At 31.6% G+C, this 24734-nt stretch overlaps 3 protein-coding genes and 1 long non-coding RNA gene across 4 annotated transcripts in view; all 4 read left to right on the top strand.

Annotated features, from left to right (window-relative positions):
* Nucleotides 1-3696, top strand: part of LOC129302946 (uncharacterized) — a 32448-nt gene extending 28752 nt beyond the window's left edge. The window contains exons 6-7 of the long non-coding RNA XR_008591361.1: nt 677-742; nt 1292-3696. This is a non-coding gene — a long non-coding RNA (uncharacterized LOC129302946). The remainder of the gene's footprint in view (nt 1-676; nt 743-1291) is intronic.
* Nucleotides 3697-5034: 1338 nt separating this feature from the next.
* LOC129302926 (probable 6-phosphogluconolactonase 2) lies at nt 5035-6585 on the top strand. The gene is made up of 3 exons (XM_054941844.1): nt 5035-5437; nt 5538-5712; nt 5789-6585. The coding sequence occupies exons 1-3, from the start codon at nt 5079-5081 to the stop codon at nt 6302-6304; spliced, it is 1050 nt and encodes a 349-aa protein (XP_054797819.1). The 5' UTR covers nt 5035-5078; the 3' UTR covers nt 6305-6585.
* Nucleotides 6586-11548: 4963 nt separating this feature from the next.
* On the top strand, nt 11549-12947 carry LOC129302928 (probable 6-phosphogluconolactonase 2). Its single transcript, XM_054941846.1, has 3 exons — nt 11549-11953; nt 12074-12236; nt 12314-12947. The coding sequence occupies exons 1-3, from the start codon at nt 11586-11588 to the stop codon at nt 12818-12820; spliced, it is 1038 nt and encodes a 345-aa protein (XP_054797821.1). The 5' UTR covers nt 11549-11585; the 3' UTR covers nt 12821-12947.
* A 3893-nt stretch (nt 12948-16840) lies between these two features.
* Nucleotides 16841-18339, top strand: LOC129302927 (probable 6-phosphogluconolactonase 1). Its single transcript, XM_054941845.1, has 3 exons — nt 16841-17255; nt 17375-17537; nt 17615-18339. Exons 1-3 carry the CDS (start codon nt 16888-16890, stop codon nt 18119-18121), a joined length of 1038 nt encoding a protein of 345 aa, XP_054797820.1. The 5' UTR covers nt 16841-16887; the 3' UTR covers nt 18122-18339.
* Nucleotides 18340-24734: the final 6395 nt, after the last annotated feature.

Raw genomic sequence — 24734 nt, 5'->3', positions numbered from 1 at the left:
TTTTCTTCATGTATGTTCTAACTTTCCTATTTAGATTAGCATTTAAAAATTTATTTAATTACAAAATTAATTTTATAGTTATTTTCTAAATAATATTAGCTTTCTAGTGATATGATTATTTTGTAGGATAGAGTAAATATTTTGATTAGGATTTTTCTATAGGATAGTTAATCTGATGATATGATGGATTAAAAATATAGGTTAAAATTCTTAGGGATATAATAAATATTATAGAATATTTTTTTGAGGTTGAAACTCATGTTTAAGAATTTTTGAGTTAAAATCTAGATCTATATGGTTGAATTTATGTGGAATCTGAGACGTAGGGATAAACCTATGATTATTAAATATTTATTTAAGTATGAATAGGTATTTTTGAGGTTATAGAAAGGTGATTTGAGGCTTCAGGATAATTCTAAAATTTTTAATTTATTTTTGGATGAATTTTTAGAATGTAGAAGGATGAAATTGTGATACTAGAAGTGAATTGAGGATAAAAAAAAAATAGTTCATTAGGGTACGAGAATTTTAGAAAAGAATTTGGGAAGTTAAATGAGGCATAAATCTTAAATTAGTGTTAATATGGACTATAGATTTAAGACTTTCTAACTCTTTAAATTAGATTTATTTATTTTAATGTAAAATTAATATATAGTATTGTGAAATAATTATGTAGATTATGTTGACAAAGAGAGTGGTGAAAAAGGAGTTGTGAAGGGGAACTTGTTATTCAAGACATAAGGTAACCATTATTAATGTGTTGTGATGAGTGTGTTTGTGAATGGTTATGTGTTGTTTTGTTGTTTGGAAAAATTATGAATTATTGAAAATAAATACTGTATATACTTGTTTGAAATTATTGCCAAGTGGGTTAAAAATTTATTTTTGTTTATCATGATGAGATATTATTGTTCGGATATATTCCTGTTTGGATATTTGAATGATGCATGACTTGTCAGGGTATTTTAATGTATGGTGTTAATGGGAATTTCTGTTCGGTTAATTATTACCACGTGGTAAGCCCTCATTGGACCCAATGAGTGGCGTGTCGCTTGGTCCAACTCACCTTTGGTCGGGTGATTTGGCGTCCGAGCATGGCGAAAGGAGGATATAAGGTGCAGTCATGCAAATTAAATACTTGTTCGGTTTGTTTGAAAGTATTGTTCGGTTAAATGTTTTGTGTGCCCACTTAGCAATCGCATGATTAGTTACATCCGCATGCATCATTACATGTTAATTTTTGGTTACTGGGACTTTTAAGTCTCATTCCCCGTGGTTAATATTTTTACAGGAGCGAGTCCGGCCGAGAAAGCACCAGAGGTGTAACTGTGGTGTATGAGACACCATCTTTTACGTTGCCTCTTATTTTAGATTATACAATGTATCTTGTGCCAACTTAGGACATATCTTCTTTGTGAAGCATGTAAACTCTAATCCTTTTTATTAAAAGTATTTATATGACCAAGAGGATTATGTCTGTCCCTCTTGATTTATGATCTGATTTGAATAACATGCTATGAGGATCATGTCTGTCCCTCATGGTTCTAATTGTTTTTTTTAGATATTTTAAGACCTGTGGTATATTGTCTTGGATGTATCGTGGTAGAAATTTTTCTACCATGATAAGGGTTCAATGAAAAAAAAAATAAAAAAAAAGGATTTGTTGAATTAATAACTTGTGAAAAATCGGTCTGTTAATTTGAGAGTGTTACACCAAATGTTAGGATTTATGCTAGACTTTTGATTTTGAAAGTTGTAATACCCATTATTTTATTATATTTATGAACTGGTATCCCTGTTGGCTATTGTTAGGTCATTGATTTGACTATTGTGAATTGTAATATATAATTTTTTATTAGTAGACCACATCTCCATCCACGATGGTGTGGGCCTTATTTTCATGTCAGTGTTGGGTTCCTTAAGGTAAATTCTGGTATAGTTTCATATTTTGTACAAATATTTGGATCAATTGCTATCCTTGAGTTAGGGTGTTACTTTTTAGTATTAGAGTGTTACATTATAACACCCCTTGCATTCTAAAAGGGGGAGGTTGTGGTCTGGTCAGGAGCTTTAGGGTTTTTGGCCATGTACGATATCTCTTAGTTGGAGAGCAAGTCACCTAGTCACATGGGTAAGTTTTTTACAGTGATAAAGCTCACGATCTTAGCTAGAAGAATAAGGATGAGATAAGGGAGTATAAATGGATTTAAGTGGCTTATTGAATACTGTACATGTTGAGCTTGAATGGATCATTTTGCTTTACTGTGCATGTGAATTCTATCTTTGGGTATTCTTATTACTAGCATATGGGAAGGTATAGAAAACAATGTCTGTTTCTTGTACTAGCCAGTAGCTCGGGTGGATAAATTAGCAAAGGACTTGGCTTTATTCTCCTAACAAGTATGGCTTTTTTGTTTTTGTTATTATTATAAAACAAGGGGTAGTAAGCTCCAAAGAGTCATGGAAGGTTGATCCTTTGTTTGGTTTGGGGGTTGGGGAGGGGAGCCGAGGGCAGGAATTTTGCTTCAAAGGGAATTAAATCAAGGGGGGTTCTAAGCATGTGAAAACCAAGAATTAGGCTCAAGGCATGATTGGCTAGGTGATCTGCACATCGATTGGCCTCTTTGTATACATGTTAGAGTTGAATATTCCAATGGCATTGAAAGAGGTTTTTGATGTCTTGTAGTAAGACGTGGTGAGACTTTATCAGAGAGTGGTCGCCAATTATAAGCTAGATAGCACAAACAGTGTCACTTGGAAGCAAGATGTGCCGGTAGCCTTCATCCCATGCAATGGCCTACAGTTCTGCTTGGGTGTTATTGCCGGGGCCTATATATGTTGCTGTATACTCCATTGATCCAGTTCCTGCTCGAGGCTATTGCCCATGTGGAGTTCACTTTAAAGTTTGCATCATAATTTATCTTAACCCAGCCTAAAGGCGGAGCATACTCCAAGTCCTGGATGCAACTGGGTTGGCTGCGGAGTGAAGCTGAGACCCATTTGCCTTCCTAGTGTGACGTGTCTACGTTCAGTTAATGGAAAAAAGGTGATCTTGATTGCCACTGGGGAGAAGAGATCTCTAAAGGAGTACCAGAGCAATACATGGTTCATGTCCTCTTTCTCGTAGCTGTGGCAGAAATGGCAAGCATTTGAAAAAGGTGCTCCATGACGGCGTACGTGTTCACAGTTACATTCTTCCTTTTAATGGCATCCTTTAGGAGGATCGAATGCGTTGGTTTCCATTTTGGGTCAGCATCATTGAATCAAACGCACAGGCCACATGTATGACTTTATTGTTTGTTAACATATCATCAATATATCTAACATAAAAAATATTTGAAAAAATTAATCTTTTAGTCTTTCAACTTTTATATTACTTGTAACTCAGTCCCTCAATTATGACTCGCTGTGACTCAGTCCCTCAACTATAACTCACCTATAACTCAGTCCTTCAACTTTTGAATCACTTACAAATTCATCTCTTAATCTTTGTTAATTTTTTTTCATGCTAGCTTATATCTTACGTTAATGAATAAGAAGAGAGTATTTTAAAATAATATATGAGCATTTTTTATCCCTCTTATTTGATAATTTTTTTTAAAATTAAAAAATAAGGATCGAGTTATAGGTAAATCAAAAGTTGAGGAATTAAGTTGCAATGAGTTATAATTAAGGGACTGAATCGCAGCGAGTCATAGTTGAGGGATTGAGTTATAAGTGAATTAAAAGTTGAAGGAGTAAAAGATTAATTTTTTTAAAATATAAATAAAACTTGCTAAAAGTCTACTATTCACAACTACAACTTGTGTTAGGTAGCTCGTTTCGAGCTCCATGTCAATTTATGGTGCCATTTTTAATTATAATTCAGTAATAAAATATAAATTTTAAAATTTATAATAAATATGCTGTTAACAAATTATAAAAAACGTTACTGTTTTTTTTTGAAAGTTATCAATAACATTATAAATAATATTTACTCTCATTGCTTGTTAATTGTACTCTATATATCTACCGGCGTGTATAGATTAATGAAGAACTGTAATAAAAAAAAGTAAGAGGTTAATTACTCCCTTCTATGTCCAATTGTATGCTAAGGATAATAATAGTTTTAAATAATTATATTTCAAATGTCTCGTAACATAATTAAATACCACAAAATTTATTGAGAAAATTATCGTTCTGCTATACTGAGTTGTCGATAAATATTTAATGTGATATTTAATTGTACTCTATATCTAGCGATGTGTATAGATTAATGTAGAACGGTAATAAAAAAAAGGTAAGAGGTTAATTACTCCCTCCTATGTCCAATTGTATGCTAAGGATCGGATAATAATAATTCTAAATAATTATGTTTCAAGTCTCTCATAACATAATTAAATATCATACTTCCTCCCCACCAAAATATAACTGGCTTTTTAAAGGCATACTTTGATTCAAAATATAGAGTATTGGGCAAATTTTATGTTTCTTTTTCATTTATACCCTTGTTTTTCTTTTTGTTCCTTATCTTTAAATGCTCCATATTTAAAGATCATGCATGCTTTATTAAGAATTTTAAAAGGGCATAAATGAAAAGATGTAAATATTTTTTAAAAGAATCAAGATTTCAAATAAGATTTTTCATAAATCATGAATTAGTTAATAATGACATATATTATGGTCTGGAAAAAAAGTAAAATTTATTGAGAAAATTATCATTTTGCTACATTGAGTTGTTGATAAATATTAATGTGATATTTAAGTGTATTGTGAGAAATCTAAACATAATTCTCTCCAATAATACGCTGTAAATGGCATGGAAACAAGCTAAATTTGGGCCGAACTATCGTCTGCACTGCAGTACCTAAGCCTTTAGTAATGGTGGGGTAAGTGTTGGATTTTGTCTCACTAAAGCGCATCAACGAATGCGTATACCAAGTTGCTTGTGGTAGTAGTAATGGAATCCAATTCAAATTTGAATGTGCTTTGCCTTTGCTCCTTGGACCGAGAAAAGGATATCAATATCGATATATAAATGCGGGTGACATTGTGAGAAGCACTCGAACTCGGAAGTGTTTCATTCAACACTCACAGAAATGGCCCTGTCCTCTACTGTTTTCCTCACTTCTTCATGCATCCCACAAATACGGAGTAGGCCTTTGAGTGTCCCAAAGCCAAACTCTGTGTCCCAAACGACGTCGTTGATGCTGCCGCCACCCCAAGCAACACACAGATTATTCCATTACCAACCCCTGAAACACAATAGGACATTGTTTGGCACAGTGAAGGCATTAAAGAAGGACGAGAAGAGCTTTAAGAACGTGGAAATATTCTCTGAGGAGCATCTTCATGGGTCCCTGGTTCATGATATCGTTGAACTCTCCCAAAAATACATCAGAGACAAAGGATCCTTCTCGGTTGCTCTGTCCGATACCCCTTCCGTCAAATTCCTCAGGTCTCTGATTCTTCTTCTTCCTAGTGTTGCATAGTCAATTGCATGACCTTCAATGACTATAGTTTGATGATATTTTTCCATATATGGTCCGGATTTTCAGGAAGTTGTCGGAACCTCCATACATCGATACAATTGAGTGGTCAAAATGGCGGTTTTTTTGGGTGGAAGAGGAAGTCTTCGTGCCAGGTGATCAGTTAAAAAAGCGACTTGTGCCAAACGATCAACTAGTCGCAAAGATTAACCACAAGCTCGCTTACGATGAATTTCTCACCACGGTACATATGTATACATATATATTAACTTCCATTCATTCCTTTTGCTGGACCTAGCGTACTCATTATTCTTCTTCAGGTGTCACGAGCAGCTGGATCTTTAAATGTTTATACCATTGACTACGACCTATCAGATGAGAACGAAGCAGCCGAACGTTACGAGAAGAAACTGGAGATCTGGGTTTCCAAGAACGAGATAGCAAAGTCCAAACAAAGCCAGCTTCCTAAATTCGACCTGATGTTTCTGGGCATGGAGGCAGATGGACGTGTGGGTTCTCTAATGCCGGATCATCCAGTTCTTGATGAGAACGAGAAATGGGTGGCTTCCGTGAAGGACAAGGACGTGATGCGAGTGACTCTAACTCTGCCAGTGATCAATTCGAGTTCCAACATCGCAATGGTGGTGGCTGGCTCTGCCAATGCTGACGCAGTTTATTCTGCTTTCAAGGACGACAATTATCCACAAGCTCCTAGTCGCAAGCTTCCTGCTAAACTGATCTCGCCTGATGAAGGCGACCTCGTGTGGTACCTGGATAGAGCTGCTGCTTCTAAGCTCTTCAAGGAAGAAGTCCGTATCGACGACAAACGCTCTTAATTAATAATTGAATACATATATCTGCGTTCTCATCGGGTTATTGTTGGCCAGTTTTGAGAAATTAAAGAATCGTCGTCTGTGTCCTTGCTGATCGATGAAATGTTCTGTTTTTGTATTCGTTATGAATGTGGTGGTTGGTCTCTGTCCCTTGGCAGCGGCACACACAGTAGCTTCTCAATAAGAGAAACTTGTTATTTTGGTGTGTCATTACCGTTATACTGTGTATTACGAGCAATTGTGAGCGATTCGTGTTTTGTATGCCGAAATGATAATGTGTAGTTTCACATTCTCCATGGAATATTATATTGATGGCAACAATTGTTGGAATATATGCAAGAATCATTTCGACGGAATCATTTCACATCCTGATTGTTGTTTGGTTTGGATAGAGGGTTTTTTTTTTTTAATTTTCTCCTTTTTTTATTTTTTTTATACAAAACGCACCCAAGGCAAGCTAGCCTATACCCTGAGACCCATAATCAGAATCTCTAGCAAGCACCTCGCAAAGACCATCAGGAACATGCATTAGAAAATTTATCCCTAACATCGAGTTGAGCTCAAGTTTAGCAAGATAATCAGTACCCATGTTAGTGCTACGACGAATCTACCTAAGTTAAACCCCCCACTCCCTTTGAAGCAGCGACTGCATTTCTAGCACGACCCCATACTCACTATTGCATCCCTTCATAATTAGATCTATGATTTCTGTTGAATTTGTCTCAAGATCAACTTTACAAAAACCCGCATCCCAGGCCATTCTCAAACCATGAATACAGGCCCATAGTTCAGGGTGTGTTTGGATTTCAATTAGAAAAAATTAATTATTAAAACGTAATGATGTTTGAATAAATTTTTAAAAATTAATTTTGATAAATTGAATATGTTTGAATGATTTTTTGAGAATCAATTTTGAATGTGCAAATAAATGATATAAAGAAAAGGAGTCAAATGGAGTTTTGCAAATGGAAGAAATTTTAGCTTCTCTAAAATGAAATTTTTCAAATCAAATGAAATTTTATGAAATGAGGGTGTTTGGATAAATTTTTACAAAATCATGATTTTAATCCCTGAATTGATTCACAATAGGTATCCAAACAGGCCCTTAGTTGTCAGAGAATCACCTCTATCCATGCGACACATGAAACCTTGCAAGAAGTTGCCATGACAGTTCCGGCAGAAGACCCCTGCAAGCTACGAGAGAATTGTGATGAGAGTACGCACCATCGACATTACATTTTACCCAATTAGGATCAGGTGGAGCCCATCTACCCCTGTCAGATTGGTTCGAATTCTTCCCATGCCCTTTAGAAATTTTAGACTGAGCAGACTTCATATTATAAATCATCGCAGCAGCACTCGCAATTACTGTCTCATTGCTGTCTCCTTTTTTATTTTTCACCACATCCAAATAAAAGATTTGAGTCTTCACCGTAAATACACGAATCAGCGAGACCGCTAAGTAAATGATTGTGGAGAAATACCATGTCCATGCCCACAAAATCACACAGCTGACAACTCATAATGATCCGCTATGGTAGTTTTTTTGGATATGCCTTGTTTGGGGGAATTTTTAAACATGGAAAAATTAAGGAATTGGGAATGGGATGTCTTTTCGACTTTCAAGGCTAATTAAGGTCTTAACTTGACAGTTGGGATGGTCACCTAAAATTGTAACATCTCACATCAATATTATAAATATTGCCATAAGACTGTTATTTTTTTATAATTAACTTACCAACTTAGTACAAGGCATAGTCCCTCCAATCTCTGTCACCTCAAATCTACCTTATCAGAATTAAAGAAAGGTGTTAAGTCATTAATCTTGTTTAAAAGAAATAAATTTTTAATAGTACAAATATTTAAATTAAAACTTTTCAATTGGATTTGCATTGCATTATTTTTCATAGTTAATAAATTAAAATATGAATAATATTAAAAAAATATAATTAATATCACATCAAGTATCTTATATTAAGAGGCATATCTTATAATATAATAAGATATTATCGGTTGCTACAACAATGATAGAAAGAGCCATTTTTATTATAAAATTTGTAAAAAATTGGTTGCATGATCATATGAGAGATCTATTAATGAATAATTGTCTAATGACTTGTATTAAAAAAGATATTTTTCTTAGCATCAACAATGAAATGCTTGATTAACGATTCATAACATGCAGCCATGCAGGATACAATACTTTAAATTATTAATTTTAAAAATGTTGCATCCAATGACCTAAGGTCCTAGCACCGCCACTAATTTCATTAGTGGTCACAATTATAATTTGTTCCATTCCATTCTAAACTCCCAATTAAACGTAGCCCAAGGCATTTTCTCTTGGATAAATATTTCGCTAAATATGGTAAACATGTCACTACAAATCTAAACTCCATGGTTTTTGACGGCTAAGTATTGCGATTTTTTCCCGATGCATGATGAAAGTGACATACATTTATTTATTATAATATTAAAAATATAAAAGATAATTCAAAAACATTTTGATAATAATTAACTTTGAAAGTCATTTAAAAAAGGAAAAAAACACACACACAAGGCTATTTTTTTAGAAAAAATTATATCTAGATCTCACATAAAAAAATTTATTATCAAGAAGTTTCATAAAATTAATAAAATACTCTTAAATTTCAAATTTTACACATTTGTAACTTAACTAAGGACATTAAAAATTGAGTAACTGCTATTTATAACTTGTATGGCCGTTATTTAGTTGTCAATATCCTTAATCAAGTTGTAAATACACAAGATTTGAAATTGAAAGTATTTTGTAAATTGTATTAGACTTTTTAGTAATAAATTCTCTTTTATGAGATTTAAATACTTCCTCTATTTAAAAATGTAAAGCATTTTTAATCGAATCTCACCTCTCAATAAAATAGTTACCTACTTTCTAACTAATCCTATCTTTTATATTTATCCTTATTAAATACCCTACAATAAATATAAAGTCATTATCAATATGGATAACTTTTAGAAAAAAAAAGACAATAATTACATCTCGAAAGATTAAAAATGTCTTATATTTTTAAATATTTAACTCTTCAAAAAATACTTTATATTTTTAAACGGAAGGAATATAATTTTTTCTATTTTTTATATCAAGTTTGCCTAAATACACTAAACAGATCCAAAAGAAAAGGGGGAGAAGGGTTCTTCCCTTTCTTTTCTCTCATTATTCCTCCCTTTCTTAATTTTCACAATTCATCAAATTTGTAATTAAAATAAATTTAATTAATAAAATAAAATCAATGATAGGTATTGAAGAAGGGAGGGAAAAGGGGAAAAAAGAAAGGCAGTAACCCTCTTCCAAAAAAGCAAAGTCGTTCCCTGTCAGTGAACCTCTGGCATTTTTTAATATTTCATATTATTATATTGATACTTCGATTCCGCAAACAAGACAACCACCAGAATAGGCCCATGAACAAGACAAACACAACAATATTCCCAGTCTACGGACCCAGAAAAATGATATAAAATATTAATATTTTTATAAAAAAATCATTTAAAATATCTATTAAATTATATTAATGGCAGAAGTTAATAAAATTAAATATTAAAAAAATGCATAACACTTAACATTATAATAAAATAAAAGATTTTCTTTATATTGACATTTTTTGTGATAAAATTTTTCAAAAACAATTTATTTTAAAATTATTACTTTTTCTTTTTAAGACTATTGCTATTTAAATATATATATATATATATATATTCCTTCTATTAAAAAATATAATACATTTTCTTAAGTTAGATATTTAAAATGATAAGCATTTTTATTTTTTTAATGTGTGGTTAATGACTCTTTTTTAAAAAAATTCTTAATAAATAAACAACTCAATTTTTTTTAAATGAGATATCTTGTTAAATAAAAATAAATATAAAAAATAATATTAATTATTTTGATTAAAAATGTTTTATAGTTTTAAATGTAAGCAGTGTAATTTTAGATAATAAATTTTTTAGTGGGATGGGTAAAATTTCATGAAGGGTTAGGTAATGAAATTTTTTGAGTAATTAAAGTTTTTTTAAGAGGGGCATCTAAATTATTTAGGGTGTTTCTCGGTAATTTATTTTTGGGCTGTGGGGGCAATTGCCCCCACTACTATCATAAACGTCGGACCGTCCCTGCCCAGTCTAATAATTATCATAGTACCATTATACCATTATGCTGTTTGATGTGAATTGGATTTTCTTCTGTGATTAATATACAATGCTCAAGTACATTCATGAAGTAAAAAGATTCATGTTGCTTTTATTTTCTATTTTCACTTATAACAGATTTCTTCCTTCCAATGTGCTGCGGCATATTTTTATATTTAAAAAATTGCGACGCTACAAGAAATCACACTTTACTGTTACAATATATATATATATATATATATCAATTACTCGTTTAGCTTAACTAGCAAGGAGCTGCATATTCTTAAATGGAACTCTTAAATTCAAGTCCAGATAATATATTTGTAGTTTTATCATTTTTTGTAATCACGATTGACCTGCTCTGAATTAGTCTAACGTAAAAAATTAAGTTTTTTAATTGTAACTGGGCAAGCCCAAATTTAGTTTTGTATTATGATTGTTTAATAAATTATCAATGTCACATAATCATTACATGAAAAATTCATATTACTTATAAATTAAAAGTAAATAAACATACCCTTCTAAGGTGAGATGATCACTTCTTAAAATAAAATTAATAATTAAACATATTGTATTACTTTTTATCCATCTTCTTTGATTTAATTTGATTAGAAGCAATCGGGCTTGGGATATAAAATATTTTTCAACTCTCCGCTATTTTTTCGTTTTGTTATTACACAATTTTACGTTATTTCTATTATAATTTTTAAATGATGAACGAATTAAAAAAGGATTTCATATTAAACTAAGCATGCAAAACCTATATAATTATATTTCGAAAAGTTACCAGAGTCATGTAAGACTGTATCAATAAATCAATTAAAACAAAGTAGACTGTTGAAGAGTCAATTAGGAGGCTAAATATACGTAACTTCAACTTGAAAAAAGTCGAGAGATAAGCTCTTTTCTTAATTTATGTCTGAAGGACGGAACTAAAGTATGCATAAACTCTTTCCACAAATCAAGTTGCTTGTGGCAAAAGATCCAAAATTTGAATGTGCTTTGCTTGAAGTCCTTTGATTCCGAAGAGATATAAATACGGACGACATTGTGATAACAAACCACTCGAAATCAAAACGCGAGTGTTCATATTTCATTCAACGCATACGCTCTGAGAAACATGGCCTTGTCTACTGTTTTCCTCGCTTCTTCTCTATGCGTCCCACAAACTCAAAACAGGCCATTGAGTGTCCCAAAGTCACACTCAGTGCTGTGCCCAATGACGTCGTCGCTGATTCTGCCGCCCCAAGCAACAAAGAAATTCCATTTCCAGAACCAACCCCTGAAATCCAACAGGTCGGTTGGCACAGTGAAGGCATTGCAGAGTGATGAGAATGGCAGAATTTATAAGAATGTGGAAGTGTTCTCGTGGGAGCATCTTCATGAATCTCTGGCTCATGATGTCGTTAAACTCTCCAGACGGGCCATCGACGATAAAGGAACCTTCACGGTTGCTCTGGCCGATACCTCTTCCATCAGATTCCTCAGGTCACTGCGTTTTGTTTTGTTGCAATAATTAAATTGATAAAACGACGTGCGTACACCTCCAATAATGAATGTATATATATAGTTTGATGACACTGTTTTATATTTGGTTGGGATTTTCAGCAATCTGGTGAAATCTGAATACAGCAACAGAATAGATTGGTCCAAATGGCAGTTTTTTTGGGTGGAAGAGGAAGTGTTCTTGCCGAGTTATACGTTAAGGAAAACGCGATTTTTCCCCAACGAGATGCTCCACAGGGTCGCCTACGCAGAATTTCTCTCCATGGTACGTATCGAGCTTAATTCCATCGGTTCCATTACGTGAAATACATCGAAACATGTTGCGTGAATGTTATTGCGCAGGTGCAAAAGGCTGGGACTTTAAATGTTGTTACCATTGACTACGACATATCAGCTAAGGAAGAAGCAGCCGAACGTTACTCGAGGAACCTCCGAGAGAGGACTGAAAGAGGATATTTAAGATCCGCGGCATCGGGCCATCCTAAGTTCGACCTGATGTTGCTGGGCATGGAGGCAGACGGACGCGTGGGTTCTCTGATCCCCAACAATCCTGTTCTTGATGAGAGGGACAGGTGGGTGACTCACGTGGTGCACGAGACCGAGACGCCGCGACTGACTCTGACTCTTCCGGTGATCAATTCTAGTTCCTACATAGCAATGGTGGTGACTGGTGAAGATAATGCTAATGCAGTTTATTCCGCTCTCAATGAAGAAATTGATCCACGAGCTCCTCGCAAGATTCCTGCTAAATTCATCTCACCTCTGGACGGACAGCTCGTGTGGTACCTGGACAGAGCTGCTGCTTCGAGGCTCTTCAAGCAAGAGCTCCACATCGACAAACGCTATTAAGATTGCTCACTTCATATCCATATCTTTGGTTCAATCGTCGAGTTATGATCTCGATGTCTTTTGGGAAATAAATCCTGGCTTGTTGTATGCATCTTGCAGATCGATGAAATGTTCTTCTTTTGCGTTCGTTATGCATGGTGCTTCATGTTTTGCTTAGTTTAATCAAGTGTCTTATATTAAAAGCCATCAATTACTTTTAAAAAATATCTTATAATATAAAAAGTACTAGAAGGAGCATAGTTGTGTTAAAAACATCTCATTCTACTTTGATGACTGGAGGTTTGAAAATTCATGCACATTGCTTTGTTTTCTCTAAGTTGATGATAAATATTAAAAAGAATTACCATTAAATCCAACAACTTTCATTTAATGACAGTGAGGTCTTTTAAAAAATTCGTTCAAAAATAAATTAGTTGCAAATGCAAAAGTCACTGTTGCTAATGACAGCTAAGCTGACTCATAATTTACAACGAAGATTCTCATATATATAATTGTTTAACAGAAAAAAATAAATATTCTAGTTGAAATGATAAATTATGTCAAAAAATTAAATTCTTTTTGAGAATACATATATTACTTATAAACTATTACTAACCATATCCATAATGGTAATGGTTATTGCTAGTAACCAAAAAAAAAAAAAAAGTTTTCCAAAATTTATTTGCTTCAGCCCAATTTGAAATCAATTATGTCATAAGATAAATCGATTAGCTTTTTAGCCATACTGTCTCTTGAGAGTAGAATGTTAATGGTATTTGATTTTTGATTTTGCAACCTATAAAGCTGATATACACACTCAATTTACAACATGCTAGCTAGATTCTCCCCCAATAATTTAGCCTCACCCATATAGTAAGGTTCTTTCCATGATGTTTATCCTTAATCATTCAAAACCTACTTTCTTTTAATCCCAAAATGGAATGATTTGAGATGAATTATACTAGCTATTATAAGATTTGCCTTCATCCTTCTTATTTCATTCCACTCTAATTTCATTTCATCAGTGGTCGCTATATCAGAATTTGTTCCATTCCGTTCCAAACTCCTAATTAAACATAACCCAAGGCATTTTCTCTTGGATAAATATTTCGTTAAATTTGGTAAACATGTCACTGCAAGTCTAAACTCCATGGTTTTTTAGAGCTAAATATTGCAATTTTTTCCCGATGCATGATGAAAGTGACACATATTTATTTATTATAATATTAAAAAATATAAAAAGATAATTCAAAATTTTTTTGATAATAATTAACTTTGAAAATCATTTTAAAAAAAGGGGAAAAACACACACACAAGGCTATTTTTTTAGGTAAAATTACATCTAGGGCCCATATAAAAAAATTTATTTGTGAAAGGTCTCAGAAAATTTACAAAATGCTTTCAAGTTTTAAATTTTTTGCATTTACAATTTGACTAAAGATTTGACAATTGGGCAACGAAAATTTTCAACTTGTAAGTTATTATTTTCTTAAGTTGTAAATGATTGTTGATCAATTATCAATACCCTTAATTAGGTTTTAAATGTGCAGAAATTAAAATTTGAGAATATTTTATAAATTTTATTAGTCGATCAAGACGTAAGTTTTTCTATTTTTTATTTTTAATTCGCTTGAATACACCAAATAGGTCCAAAAAAAAGTCGTTCCCCATCAGTGAACTCCTGGTATTTTTTATATTTCATATTATTGTATTGAAACTTCGATTTCACAAACAAGACAACCAGGACAATAGGCCCATGAACATGGCAAACACAACAATATTCCCAGTCTCACGGACATGGAAAAATGATATAAAATAGTAATATTTTTGTAAAAAAAATCATTTAAAATATCTATTAAATTATATTAATGGTAGAAGTTAATAAAATTAAGTATTAAAAACAATGCATAAAACTTAACATTAAATAACATAAAAGACTTTCTTTATATAGACATTTTTTGTGATAAATTTTTGCATAAAAAATTTCTTTTTAAATTTTACTATTTTATTTTAAAAATATTACTATTTAAAGTTATTATATATATATATATATATATACTCCATCTATTAAAAAATATAATACAATTTTTTAGGTTAGATATTCAAAATTATAAGCAGTTTTATTTTTTTATGTGTGGTTAATGACATTTTAAAAAAAAAATCCTTAATATCAAACCACTCAATCTTTTTTTTTAAAAGTGAGACATCTTGTTAAATAAGAGTAAATATAAAAAAATTAACTAACTTATTAAATCGTGATTCAGGTACAAATATATTATATTTTTAATTGAAATCAGTATAATTTTGGAAGTACATTAAATGCTCATCAAAGGTGATGAGCACCACGTGCTCATGTGCTTATCACCCCTAAATCAATCTAGAACATCCATATTTAATTTGGACATTTTAAATTTAACTACTTTTTGTATTTTTTTATTTTTTAAATCAAAATTTTTAAAATTTCAAACAAATATTTTATTATTAATATGTACCATTCATATTTAATCAAGTCAGTCTAAATTTAATTATTTTTTTAAATTAACAACAGAGTTACTATAATTGTTTTGAATCTAATAAGTATAGTTAATTAATCAATAAAGTTATGTCAATAAATTATAAATAATTTAGATCAGATTAATATAATGATATATTGATAATAAAATTTAAAAATATAATTAAAAAATTAAAAATTTTAAAATTGAATGGTCCAGATTCACTTAGGGTGAGTGATGAGCCACCAATTATGCTTCATATAATTTTAGATAATAAATTTTTTAGTGGGATGAGTAAAATTTTATGAAGGGATAAGTGATGAAATTTTTTGAGGAGGCAATTAAAAGTTTTTAAGAGGGGCATCTAATTTATTTAGGGTGTTTCTCGGTGATTTATTTTTGGGCTGTGGGGGCTATTGCCCCCACTACTATCATAAACGTCGGACCGTCCCTGCCCAGTCTAATAATTATCATAGTACCATTATACCATTATGCTGTTTGATGTGAATTAGATTTTCTTCTGTGATTAATATACAATGCTCAAGTACATTCATGAAGTAAAAAGATTCATGTTGCTTTTATTTTCTATTTCACTTAGAACATATTTCTTCCTTCCAATGTGTTGGGCATATTTTTATATTTAACAAATTGCGACGCTACAAGAAATCTCACTTTACTATATATATATATATATATATATATATCTATTACTCGTTTTGTTTAACTAACATGGAGCTGCTTATTCTTAAATGGAACTCTTAAATTCAAGTCCAGATAATATATTTGTAGTTTTGTCATTTTTTTATAATCACGATTGACTTGATCTGAATTAGTCTGACCTAAAAAATTAAGTTTTTTAATTATAACTGGGCAAGCCCAAATTTAGTTTTGTATTATGATTGTTTAATAAATTATCAATGTCACATAATCATAACATGAAAAATTCATATTACTTATAAATTAAAATTAAATAAATATACCCTTCTAAGGTGAGATTATCACTTCTTAAAATAAAATTAATAATTAAACATATTGTATTACTTTTTATCGATCTTCTTTGATTTAATTTGATTAGAAGCAATCGGGCTTGGGATATAAAGTATTTTCCAACTCTCCGCAATTTTTTGTTTTGTTATTACACAATTTTACGTTATTTTTATTACAACTTTTAAATGATGAACAAATTAAAAAAGGATTTCATATTATTAAGCATCATGCAAAACTTATATAATTATATTTCGAAATTTTACCAGAGTGATTTAAGCCTATATCAATAAATCAATTAAAACAAAGCGAGACTGTTGAAGAGTCAATTAGGAGGCTAAATATACGTAACTTCAACCTGAAAAAAGTCGAGGGATAAGCTTTTTCTTAATTTATGTCTGAAGAACGGAACTAAAGCATGCATACACTCTTTTTCCACAAATCAAGTTGCTTGTGATTGTGGCAAAAGATCCAAAATTTGAATGTGCTTTGCTTGAAGTCCTTTGATTCCGAAGAGATATAAATACGGACGACATTGTGACAACAAACCACTCGAGCTCAAAACGCGCGAATTTTCATATAATTTCATTCAGCACCTACACGCTGAGAAACATGGCCTTGTCTACTGTTTTCCTCGCTTCTTCTCTATGCGTCCCACAAACCCAAAACAGGCCCTTGAGTGTCCCAAAGTCACACTCAGTGCTGTCCCCAACAACGTCGTCGCTGATTCTGCCGCCCCAAGCAACAAAGAAATTCCATTTCCAGAACCAACCCCTGAAATCCAACAGGTCGGTTGGCACAGTGAAGGCATTGCAGAGTGATGAGAATGGCAGAATTTATAAGAATGTGGAAGTGTTCTCGTGGGAGCATCTTCATGAATCTCTGGCTCATGATGTCGTTGAACTCTCCCGACAGGCCATCGACGATAAAGGAACCTTCACGGTTGCTCTGGCCGATACCTCTTCCATCAGATTCCTCAGGTCACTGCGTTTTGTTTTGTTGCAAAATTAAATCAATAAAACGACGTGCGTACACCTCCAATAATGAATGTATATATATAGTTTGATGACACTGTTTTATATTTGGTTGGGATTTTCAGCAATCTGGTGAAATCTGAATACAGCAACAGAATAGATTGGTCCAAATGGCAGTTTTTTTGGGTGGAAGAGGAAGTGTTCTTGCCGAGTTATACGTTAAGGAAAACGCGATTTTTCCCCAACGAGATCCTCCACAGGGTCGCCTACGCAGAATTTCTCTCCATGGTACGTATCGAGCTTAATTCCATCGGTTCCATTACGTGAAATACATCGAAACATGTTGCGTGAATGTTATTGCGCAGGTGCAAAAGGCTGGGACTTTAAATGTTGTTACCATTGACTACGACATATCAGCTAAGGAAGAAGCAGCCGAACGTTACTCGAGGAACCTCAGAGAGTGGACTGAAAGAGGATATTTAAGATCCGCGGCATCGGGCCATCCTAAGTTCGACCTGATGTTGCTGGGCATGGAGGCAGACGGACGCGTGGGTTCTCTGATCCCCAACAATCCTGTTCTTGATGAGAGGGACAGGTGGGTGACTCACGTGGTGCACGAGACCGAGACGCCGCGACTGACTCTGACTCTTCCGGTGATCAATTCTAGTTCCTACATAGCAATGGTGGTGACTGGTGAAGATAATGCTAATGCAGTTTATTCTGCTCTCAATGAAGAAATTGATCCACGAGCTCCTCGCAAGATTCCAGCTAAATTCATCTCACCTCTGGATGGACAACTCATGTGGTACCTAGATAGAGCTGCTGCTTCGAGGCTCTTCAAGCAAGAGCTCCACATCGACAAACGCTATTAGGATCGATCACTTCATATGTATATCTTTCGTTAAACTTTGATCTCCACGTCTTTTGAGAAACAAATCGGGTTTGTTGTATACGTCTCACGGATCGACGAAATGTCTTGCTTTTGCGTTCGTTATGCATGGTGCTTCATGTGTTGCTGGTTTAATTTGTCACTTGGCACACGATAACTTCTCAACAACAACATTATATTAGATTTTTTTTTTTGCCAAAAGAGAACATTAGATTATTTGAGATTCATGAATTTATACTCTCTATATAAAAGTTTTCTACATTTATTTTATTATTTTTTATAAAACATAATTTTTTCCCTCATTTTTTCTAAATTAAAAGGGCAAATTTCGAGATACATGGTAACATGGACTATCAATTTTAAATGATTTAAATCCTTCTTCCTGCCAGCCTTTAGCTTTTATGGAAAAACACAAATATGGAAAAGGCCAAAAAAAAAAAAAAAGTCAACCAACCGGGGCACTCGTGGTAGGAATTTTTTTTAAGAAGATTCCTCATAATTTTTAAAATTTTTGATTTCATTCCATTGATTTCATTCCAATAGTTTATTTTATTTAAATTGAGTCTTTATAATTTAAACTATAAGACTTTATAATTTCTAAAAAATAAAATTCTTGAATTTTTAAAAAATTAAATTAAGAATTTTTATATTTTTATTAAAATATTATGTAATTTAGAATTAATTCCGTAATTCTAAACTTATATAACTATGTTATGTCTTGTAAATAATTTTTATACATATATAATTTTCATTAAAAATTAATAAAAATATAAATATTGTCTGAAATTAATTTTTTGAGCTAAGAAAATTAAATTAAATTTACTATAAATTTTGAGATTATTTTTTCCCAAAAAATTTATCATTCATTAATAATTTAATTTTAAAAATTAACATATATAACATATCAAATATAATCTCAATTTAAATAAAAAAAAGAGTTAAATAATAATTTAAACTCTAAGCTATCGATTGCAATGTAAACCCTAAATAATTAAATCTGAGATAATATCACCTAGTGTTAATTTGTAATTGCCCTCGGTTAAGTGGGGCCCATCATTCTCTGCTTTTAGCTATAAAAACATCTGTTACTCTCCTCGCATATCTCTCTCTCTTTGCTGTGGCTTCTTTCAAAGGAAGGTCCCTTGTCCCACGCCACGACGATCTCCAGCAACATCTCTGCGACCTCGACAACACTTCCTCTTGGTGCGGTGGATGGTTTCAGGTTTTCTGATTTTGATGATGGAGGGAAGCTCTGACGGCAGTGGAGAAAAGAGTTGTAATATCCCAATTTTTACTCATAAAATTTTAGTGTTGTGATATAATTTATCGAGTAAATTGAGGTTTATGATAACTTAAAATTATGTTGTACAAGGTCTATAGGCACTTAGGATTATGATTTAAAGAAGTGGAATATGAAAATTGGGGAAACTTATAATCAAGATAAATAAATTCTAAATACATTCTTATGAAGAAGTACAAAATTAAAAGTAGTAAATTTTTTCTAGCATTGAAATTACGTGTGATAGTCAAAATTTATTATTTAGTAATTATTTAAATAAGGATAATTTATTAAAAGGGTTTAGATTTGAAAGATTTAAGTCATTATAAAAACAATGAAAGAAGATTTTGAAAGGTAAAAATACTAGATTATAAAAGTGGAGAAAGTTAAAAAAACATAATCATAAACCAAAATTAGAAGAAATTCTTAGATAAATTGAGTTCGCCACGTCATTTGTGATCTATCTAATAAAAATATGATATTTATATGATGTTAAATATAAATTAATTCTAATATTAAATATATATTTTATTATAAAAATAAAATTAATTAAAATAATAACACGTAAAATTTTATTTAGATAATTTAAAATAATTTAATTAAACATATTATAAATAATGTGACGAATCCAATCCACTTGAGAATTTCTCATTAGGTCAGATAAAAAGCAGTCCCCGTGCCACATGGGCCTTGGCCCACCAACTAATTAGTATACCCCTTTCTTCATCATCTTCAGACTTTCAAATTCAACAGTTGCCTCCACTCCCAGCAGCGTTTCGGAGAACAGGGGGAGAGGGGTGAGAGCAATTTTTGAATCTTGACGTTATAATGGGACACTTTAAGAGTTATTTTAAGCATTTTAAATTTAGGTAAGTATCCTAATCATTTTTTTAACTATATTCTTTTATCTATTTTCTGAATTATTGACAGATAGAATTTTGGGGTCTAATAGATTTTGAATTTTATTTGAATATTTTAATTGATTATTTAATTTTTAATGAAATTAATGATGTTAGAATAATAATTTGTATGATTTAGGTTTAGCCAAATAGTTGACTTGATAAATTAAAGTTAGGTTTTAGTTGAGAAAATTACAACTTATGAATATTGTGGTTGTTTATTTTGAATTTAATGGTTTATTTCAGTTTAATGAAGGTTATATGAATGATTAAATGGATTGATTTTGAGGCTTATGATTGAATGTCAATACTAGTGATTTTTGTAGGTATTGTAAATATTGCAATTTTAAGATTAAAGATGACTTGAAGAAATTATTATTATTATTTAATAGCTCTAATAAGTGAAATGGGTTATTGCATGATAAGAATATAATGAGGATGGAGGAATTTATTTGTGGTAGTAAATTAAAATTTTTAAAGAAAATAAAGTTTAGAGAAAATTGGGGTTTCTTTGTGATGATTAGAAATTTATTTAGATTTAAAAATATAATTGTAAGGTTCTAGAATGATGAATTGTGGCATGAGACTAAATTTCTAATTTATGGGATATTTTTGTGTGAATTTAGGGAATGTAAAAGAGTAAAATGATGATACTAAAAATGAATTAGAGGCTAATTATAGTTTGTTGATATTTATAATTTGTTAGAAGATGGTTAAAGTTTTGATTAGTCATACTTATCTTAGAAATGGTATAACTAATAAAATTAAAAGTGTAAGATATATCCTCTAACTCTATGCTATAGTTGTTTTATTAATTTCAATAATTAAAATTAATTTATTATAATGCATTGCTATATGTAGATTGTACTGACAGTTAACATTGTTGTAGAAGATTCAGACTAGTCTACCTTTGATTGGGTAATCTTGCACCGAGTGAGAGCTATGACTCGCCGTTTGTAATGTTGCCCTTACTGAACCACACTTAAACTTTAAAATCTTGGTAATTATAGAATTAACCCAAAAGATTTACCAAATCATTTAAAAAATAGTCTAAGTTTTAAAATTAAACAAATGGGATCCAAAGTTTTTAAACTTTTAAAATAGTATAATATACTTTTCATAAATTAAAATTAGAGTAAAATACATTTATGAAGCATAGGATATCAAATTGTATCAAAGCATTTTCATTTTAGTTGAAAACAATATTTTAGTGCAGAAAATAAGGGATGTGTCACGGCATAGCACTTACATATCATGGCACGTCCCACGTTGTGCCATATGCTATGGTGTATTGCACGAGTATGACGATACATATGTTGTCAAATAACAACATCTAGCCCTGTTTCTTTGTCTGAGTTTGATTGAGGTGAACTAGATTTCTATGAAAAAAAAACTCTCTTCAAGCTCTAGCTCATGACACTGGTTTCACTATCAAATCATTTCTCATTCAAAAGTTGAACACCAATTGCAAACTTACTCTCTTTTACTTTCAAAACTCCATTAGGGTGTTCAAATTTTTTACCAAGTGCCATAGGCTCACAAATACCTCTAGATCACATTTAATAAGCTATAAATGACCAATGCAACACATGACCACATTCCAATAATACTAATATCACAAATTCAACTCTCAATCCTAAATCACTAAAAATAGAAAGGGGAGACAAATTCTCATAATTCAGCATATAAATTATCACATCCATGTATTTACACATTTTCTTTTTTACAATGGTATTTTGACCTTATTTAGACTTTGCAAACATGACCTATACAATTTAGGGCTTAAAATACACCTTTAAATCAAATCAACTAATAGTGTAAGTAAGTCAAAGTAATATGATATTCTAGTTGGAAAATTATCAAACCAAAATACACACAATCAAATTTACGAGAGGTCTACAGTTAGGATTTAATTAATAGATCCTAAGCCTCTGGTACTTTCCTTTGGTCTTGACTTGAGCTAACTCCTATAAATATTGAAGAGAGAAGAGTGAGTACAATCATTCAATAATTAAGGTTAATTTAGCATACACAAATGTATGACAATCAATTATAATGACGTAAGTGGTAAGACCTTATATTCACAAGTTATTTTCAACCACAAAACTAGCAACCTTGCAATTGAGCAAAATCACAATTTAATATTCACATTTACATGATTTCATTTTCCACAAGGAAGCACAATATTGACAAACATGTTCTCTTATCAATATTATGTAGGGCCACAATAATAACAATCATGTGATCATATAATAATATACATAATTAATGACATCCTTTTACCTCCTAATACTTCTAACATAAAACTGTTGGTTATTTAGTAAAATTTATCTATATTATCAGACTACCCAAGCCTTTCACTTGTGAGGAGATGCCTAATCAAAGCTACTACACTCACTTGTGGATCATGATTTCTACCAATATTGACAATCATGAGATGTCATAACCCTAAACTAGCCTCTTTATTAACAGGTGGAGACTAATTAGGTTTGAGTCCCTCATTGAACAAGTTCGACAGTCTCTCATTGAATAAGTGAGATAATAAATAATTAAAGGCAAGCTATCAAGCTTTAAATGGCAGCTATACCACATGAATTTCAAATTTATACTCTTTTTCCTAGATAAACTCCCTCCTCATATGATCATGTAATGAAACTCATGCTCAATACATAGCATGCCTATTTTTCAAACATGTCATTTGCATGTGAAATTCAAGCACATAGCCATAGCATGCAATCTCAATCATCATGCTCATTAATTTACAAATCATCTCACATCCCTACACACCCTCTCGTATAATTCAATAGCCATTAAATTACAATCGAGATTTATAATCACATTCCTTTTTACGTAACTATACTCAACAATACATTCAATCATATCCATATAAATCTTCACAACACTCAAATTGTTTACATTTTCATTTTCACACATATTACATAGAATTTTCTTAAGTTACCATACTTGCATAAAAAACAAGATTACAAATATCATTATTTTCAAAACAAGTTCATAAACACATATAATCAATTAAATAAACAAATGTATGAACTAAATTTCTCCCAACCTTTAAGAAGTCAAAGATTTATCCCTTAATACAATCACTTTCAAAGCTCTTTTTAAATTTGAATGGTGTTGATATATGATTAATTTACTATTAAGTACACCCAAGATCATTAATAGCTCCATTAATGAATTTACAGCTTTTTTTCTCAACACTTTAAAACTCTTAAAATCTCAATCTCCCATAAATAAGCCTACCCAGAGGGTTTAGTAACTTCCTCTAGCTCTCATTAACTTCCTTGAATCATCAAACCATTGTTGTTGGCTATTTAACTCCTTCAACCACCTCATTTATGGCTATTTTTTGCCATTAATGGCCTTCCAACCATAAAAAATACAAAACTATAAATGCTAGGTTTAAATTACTTAAACAACTCTCATTAATTCTATTTAGGTTAATAAATTTGGACCCATGACCTTTATGGATCAAAAATCATCTTACTCAAGCAAACCTTAACTTAAAACCCAGAGAAAATAAAAGAGGATAGAAGTAGATGATTTAGGAGACTTATTTTAGGGTTTACAAGCTTAAAATACTTTTAACCTTCAAAAACTTCATGCCCTAGTAGAGCTCTTAAGTTCCTCTTCATTTTCTCCTTCTCTTTCTTTTATTTTCAAATTGATGCATGTTCTTATCTTTGTCAGAAATTGACCATGCATCATGACACCTATCATACACACCGTGGCATATGGCACAGAAAGCTGGACTTTATGTGTTAATGGCATGTCATTCATAGCATATGACATATATGCCATGACACAGAGCCACATTGCCTTGTTTTCTCTCTTTTTAAGGTCTAGGTGACTTAATTCAACTTTAGATCCAACTCTACAACCACAATCCAATAAGCCTATTAGTGCTCTTTGGCCACAAACCAAAATAATTTACTTAATTAACCTTATTTAACTTAGCTAATTAAGGGTTAATTTTTTAGGATGTTACAAGGTTAAGAGTAAGAAATAAAGGTGGTTTTTTGTCTTGTAATATAATATCACTAGTATATGTTAAATGTATTATTGTTATTCATTTTCCCACTTAAAAAGCACATATATAATTGTTTATATACATTATCATACATTAGCATTACTTACTTAAACATTTAAGTCTTATTACATGGTTGACAATTTTTAGAAGAAGAGCCAAGTGTGGCGTGGGGAGGAAGCCTTGAGGTTTAGTGGTATAAAACCACTTCCTTTCTATGGGTTTGGATTTATAAATTTTAATAATATATTATTGCCAATATTAGGGCTTATGTTATCTAGTGAGCATATGGACTCATGGTTGTATTTATGCCTCTTTAAATAGTTTATACTAGTTGTATGTTTGGGATAACTGTAAACCATGTATTGTTAAA

The sequence above is a fragment of the Prosopis cineraria genome, unplaced genomic scaffold, assembly GCF_029017545.1.
Source record: "Prosopis cineraria cultivar Desert tree isolate PC_DT_omini unplaced genomic scaffold, ASM2901754v1 PC2, whole genome shotgun sequence".
Lineage (NCBI taxonomy): Eukaryota > Viridiplantae > Streptophyta > Magnoliopsida > Fabales > Fabaceae > Prosopis > Prosopis cineraria.
Note: the sequence above shows the minus strand (reverse complement) of the source record. Positions and strands in the feature narration are given on the sequence as shown.

Excerpts from the sequence above, each read along its gene's own strand:
- LOC129302926 (XM_054941844.1), top strand. The coding sequence starts at position 5,079 with ATGGCCCTGTCCTCTACTGTTTTCCTCACTTCTTCATGCATCCCACAA. Across the intron at positions 5,438-5,537 it reads CCTTCCGTCAAATTCCTCAG|GAAGTTGTCGGAACCTCCAT; the intron begins GTCTCTGATTCT and ends CCGGATTTTCAG. Across the intron at positions 5,713-5,788 it reads ACGATGAATTTCTCACCACG|GTGTCACGAGCAGCTGGATC; the intron begins GTACATATGTAT and ends ATTCTTCTTCAG.
- LOC129302927 (XM_054941845.1), top strand. The coding sequence starts at position 16,888 with ATGGCCTTGTCTACTGTTTTCCTCGCTTCTTCTCTATGCGTCCCACAA. Across the intron at positions 17,256-17,374 it reads TCTTCCATCAGATTCCTCAG|CAATCTGGTGAAATCTGAAT; the intron begins GTCACTGCGTTT and ends TGGGATTTTCAG. Across the intron at positions 17,538-17,614 it reads ACGCAGAATTTCTCTCCATG|GTGCAAAAGGCTGGGACTTT; the intron begins GTACGTATCGAG and ends GTTATTGCGCAG.
- LOC129302928 (XM_054941846.1), top strand. The coding sequence starts at position 11,586 with ATGGCCTTGTCTACTGTTTTCCTCGCTTCTTCTCTATGCGTCCCACAA. Across the intron at positions 11,954-12,073 it reads TCTTCCATCAGATTCCTCAG|CAATCTGGTGAAATCTGAAT; the intron begins GTCACTGCGTTT and ends TGGGATTTTCAG. Across the intron at positions 12,237-12,313 it reads ACGCAGAATTTCTCTCCATG|GTGCAAAAGGCTGGGACTTT; the intron begins GTACGTATCGAG and ends GTTATTGCGCAG.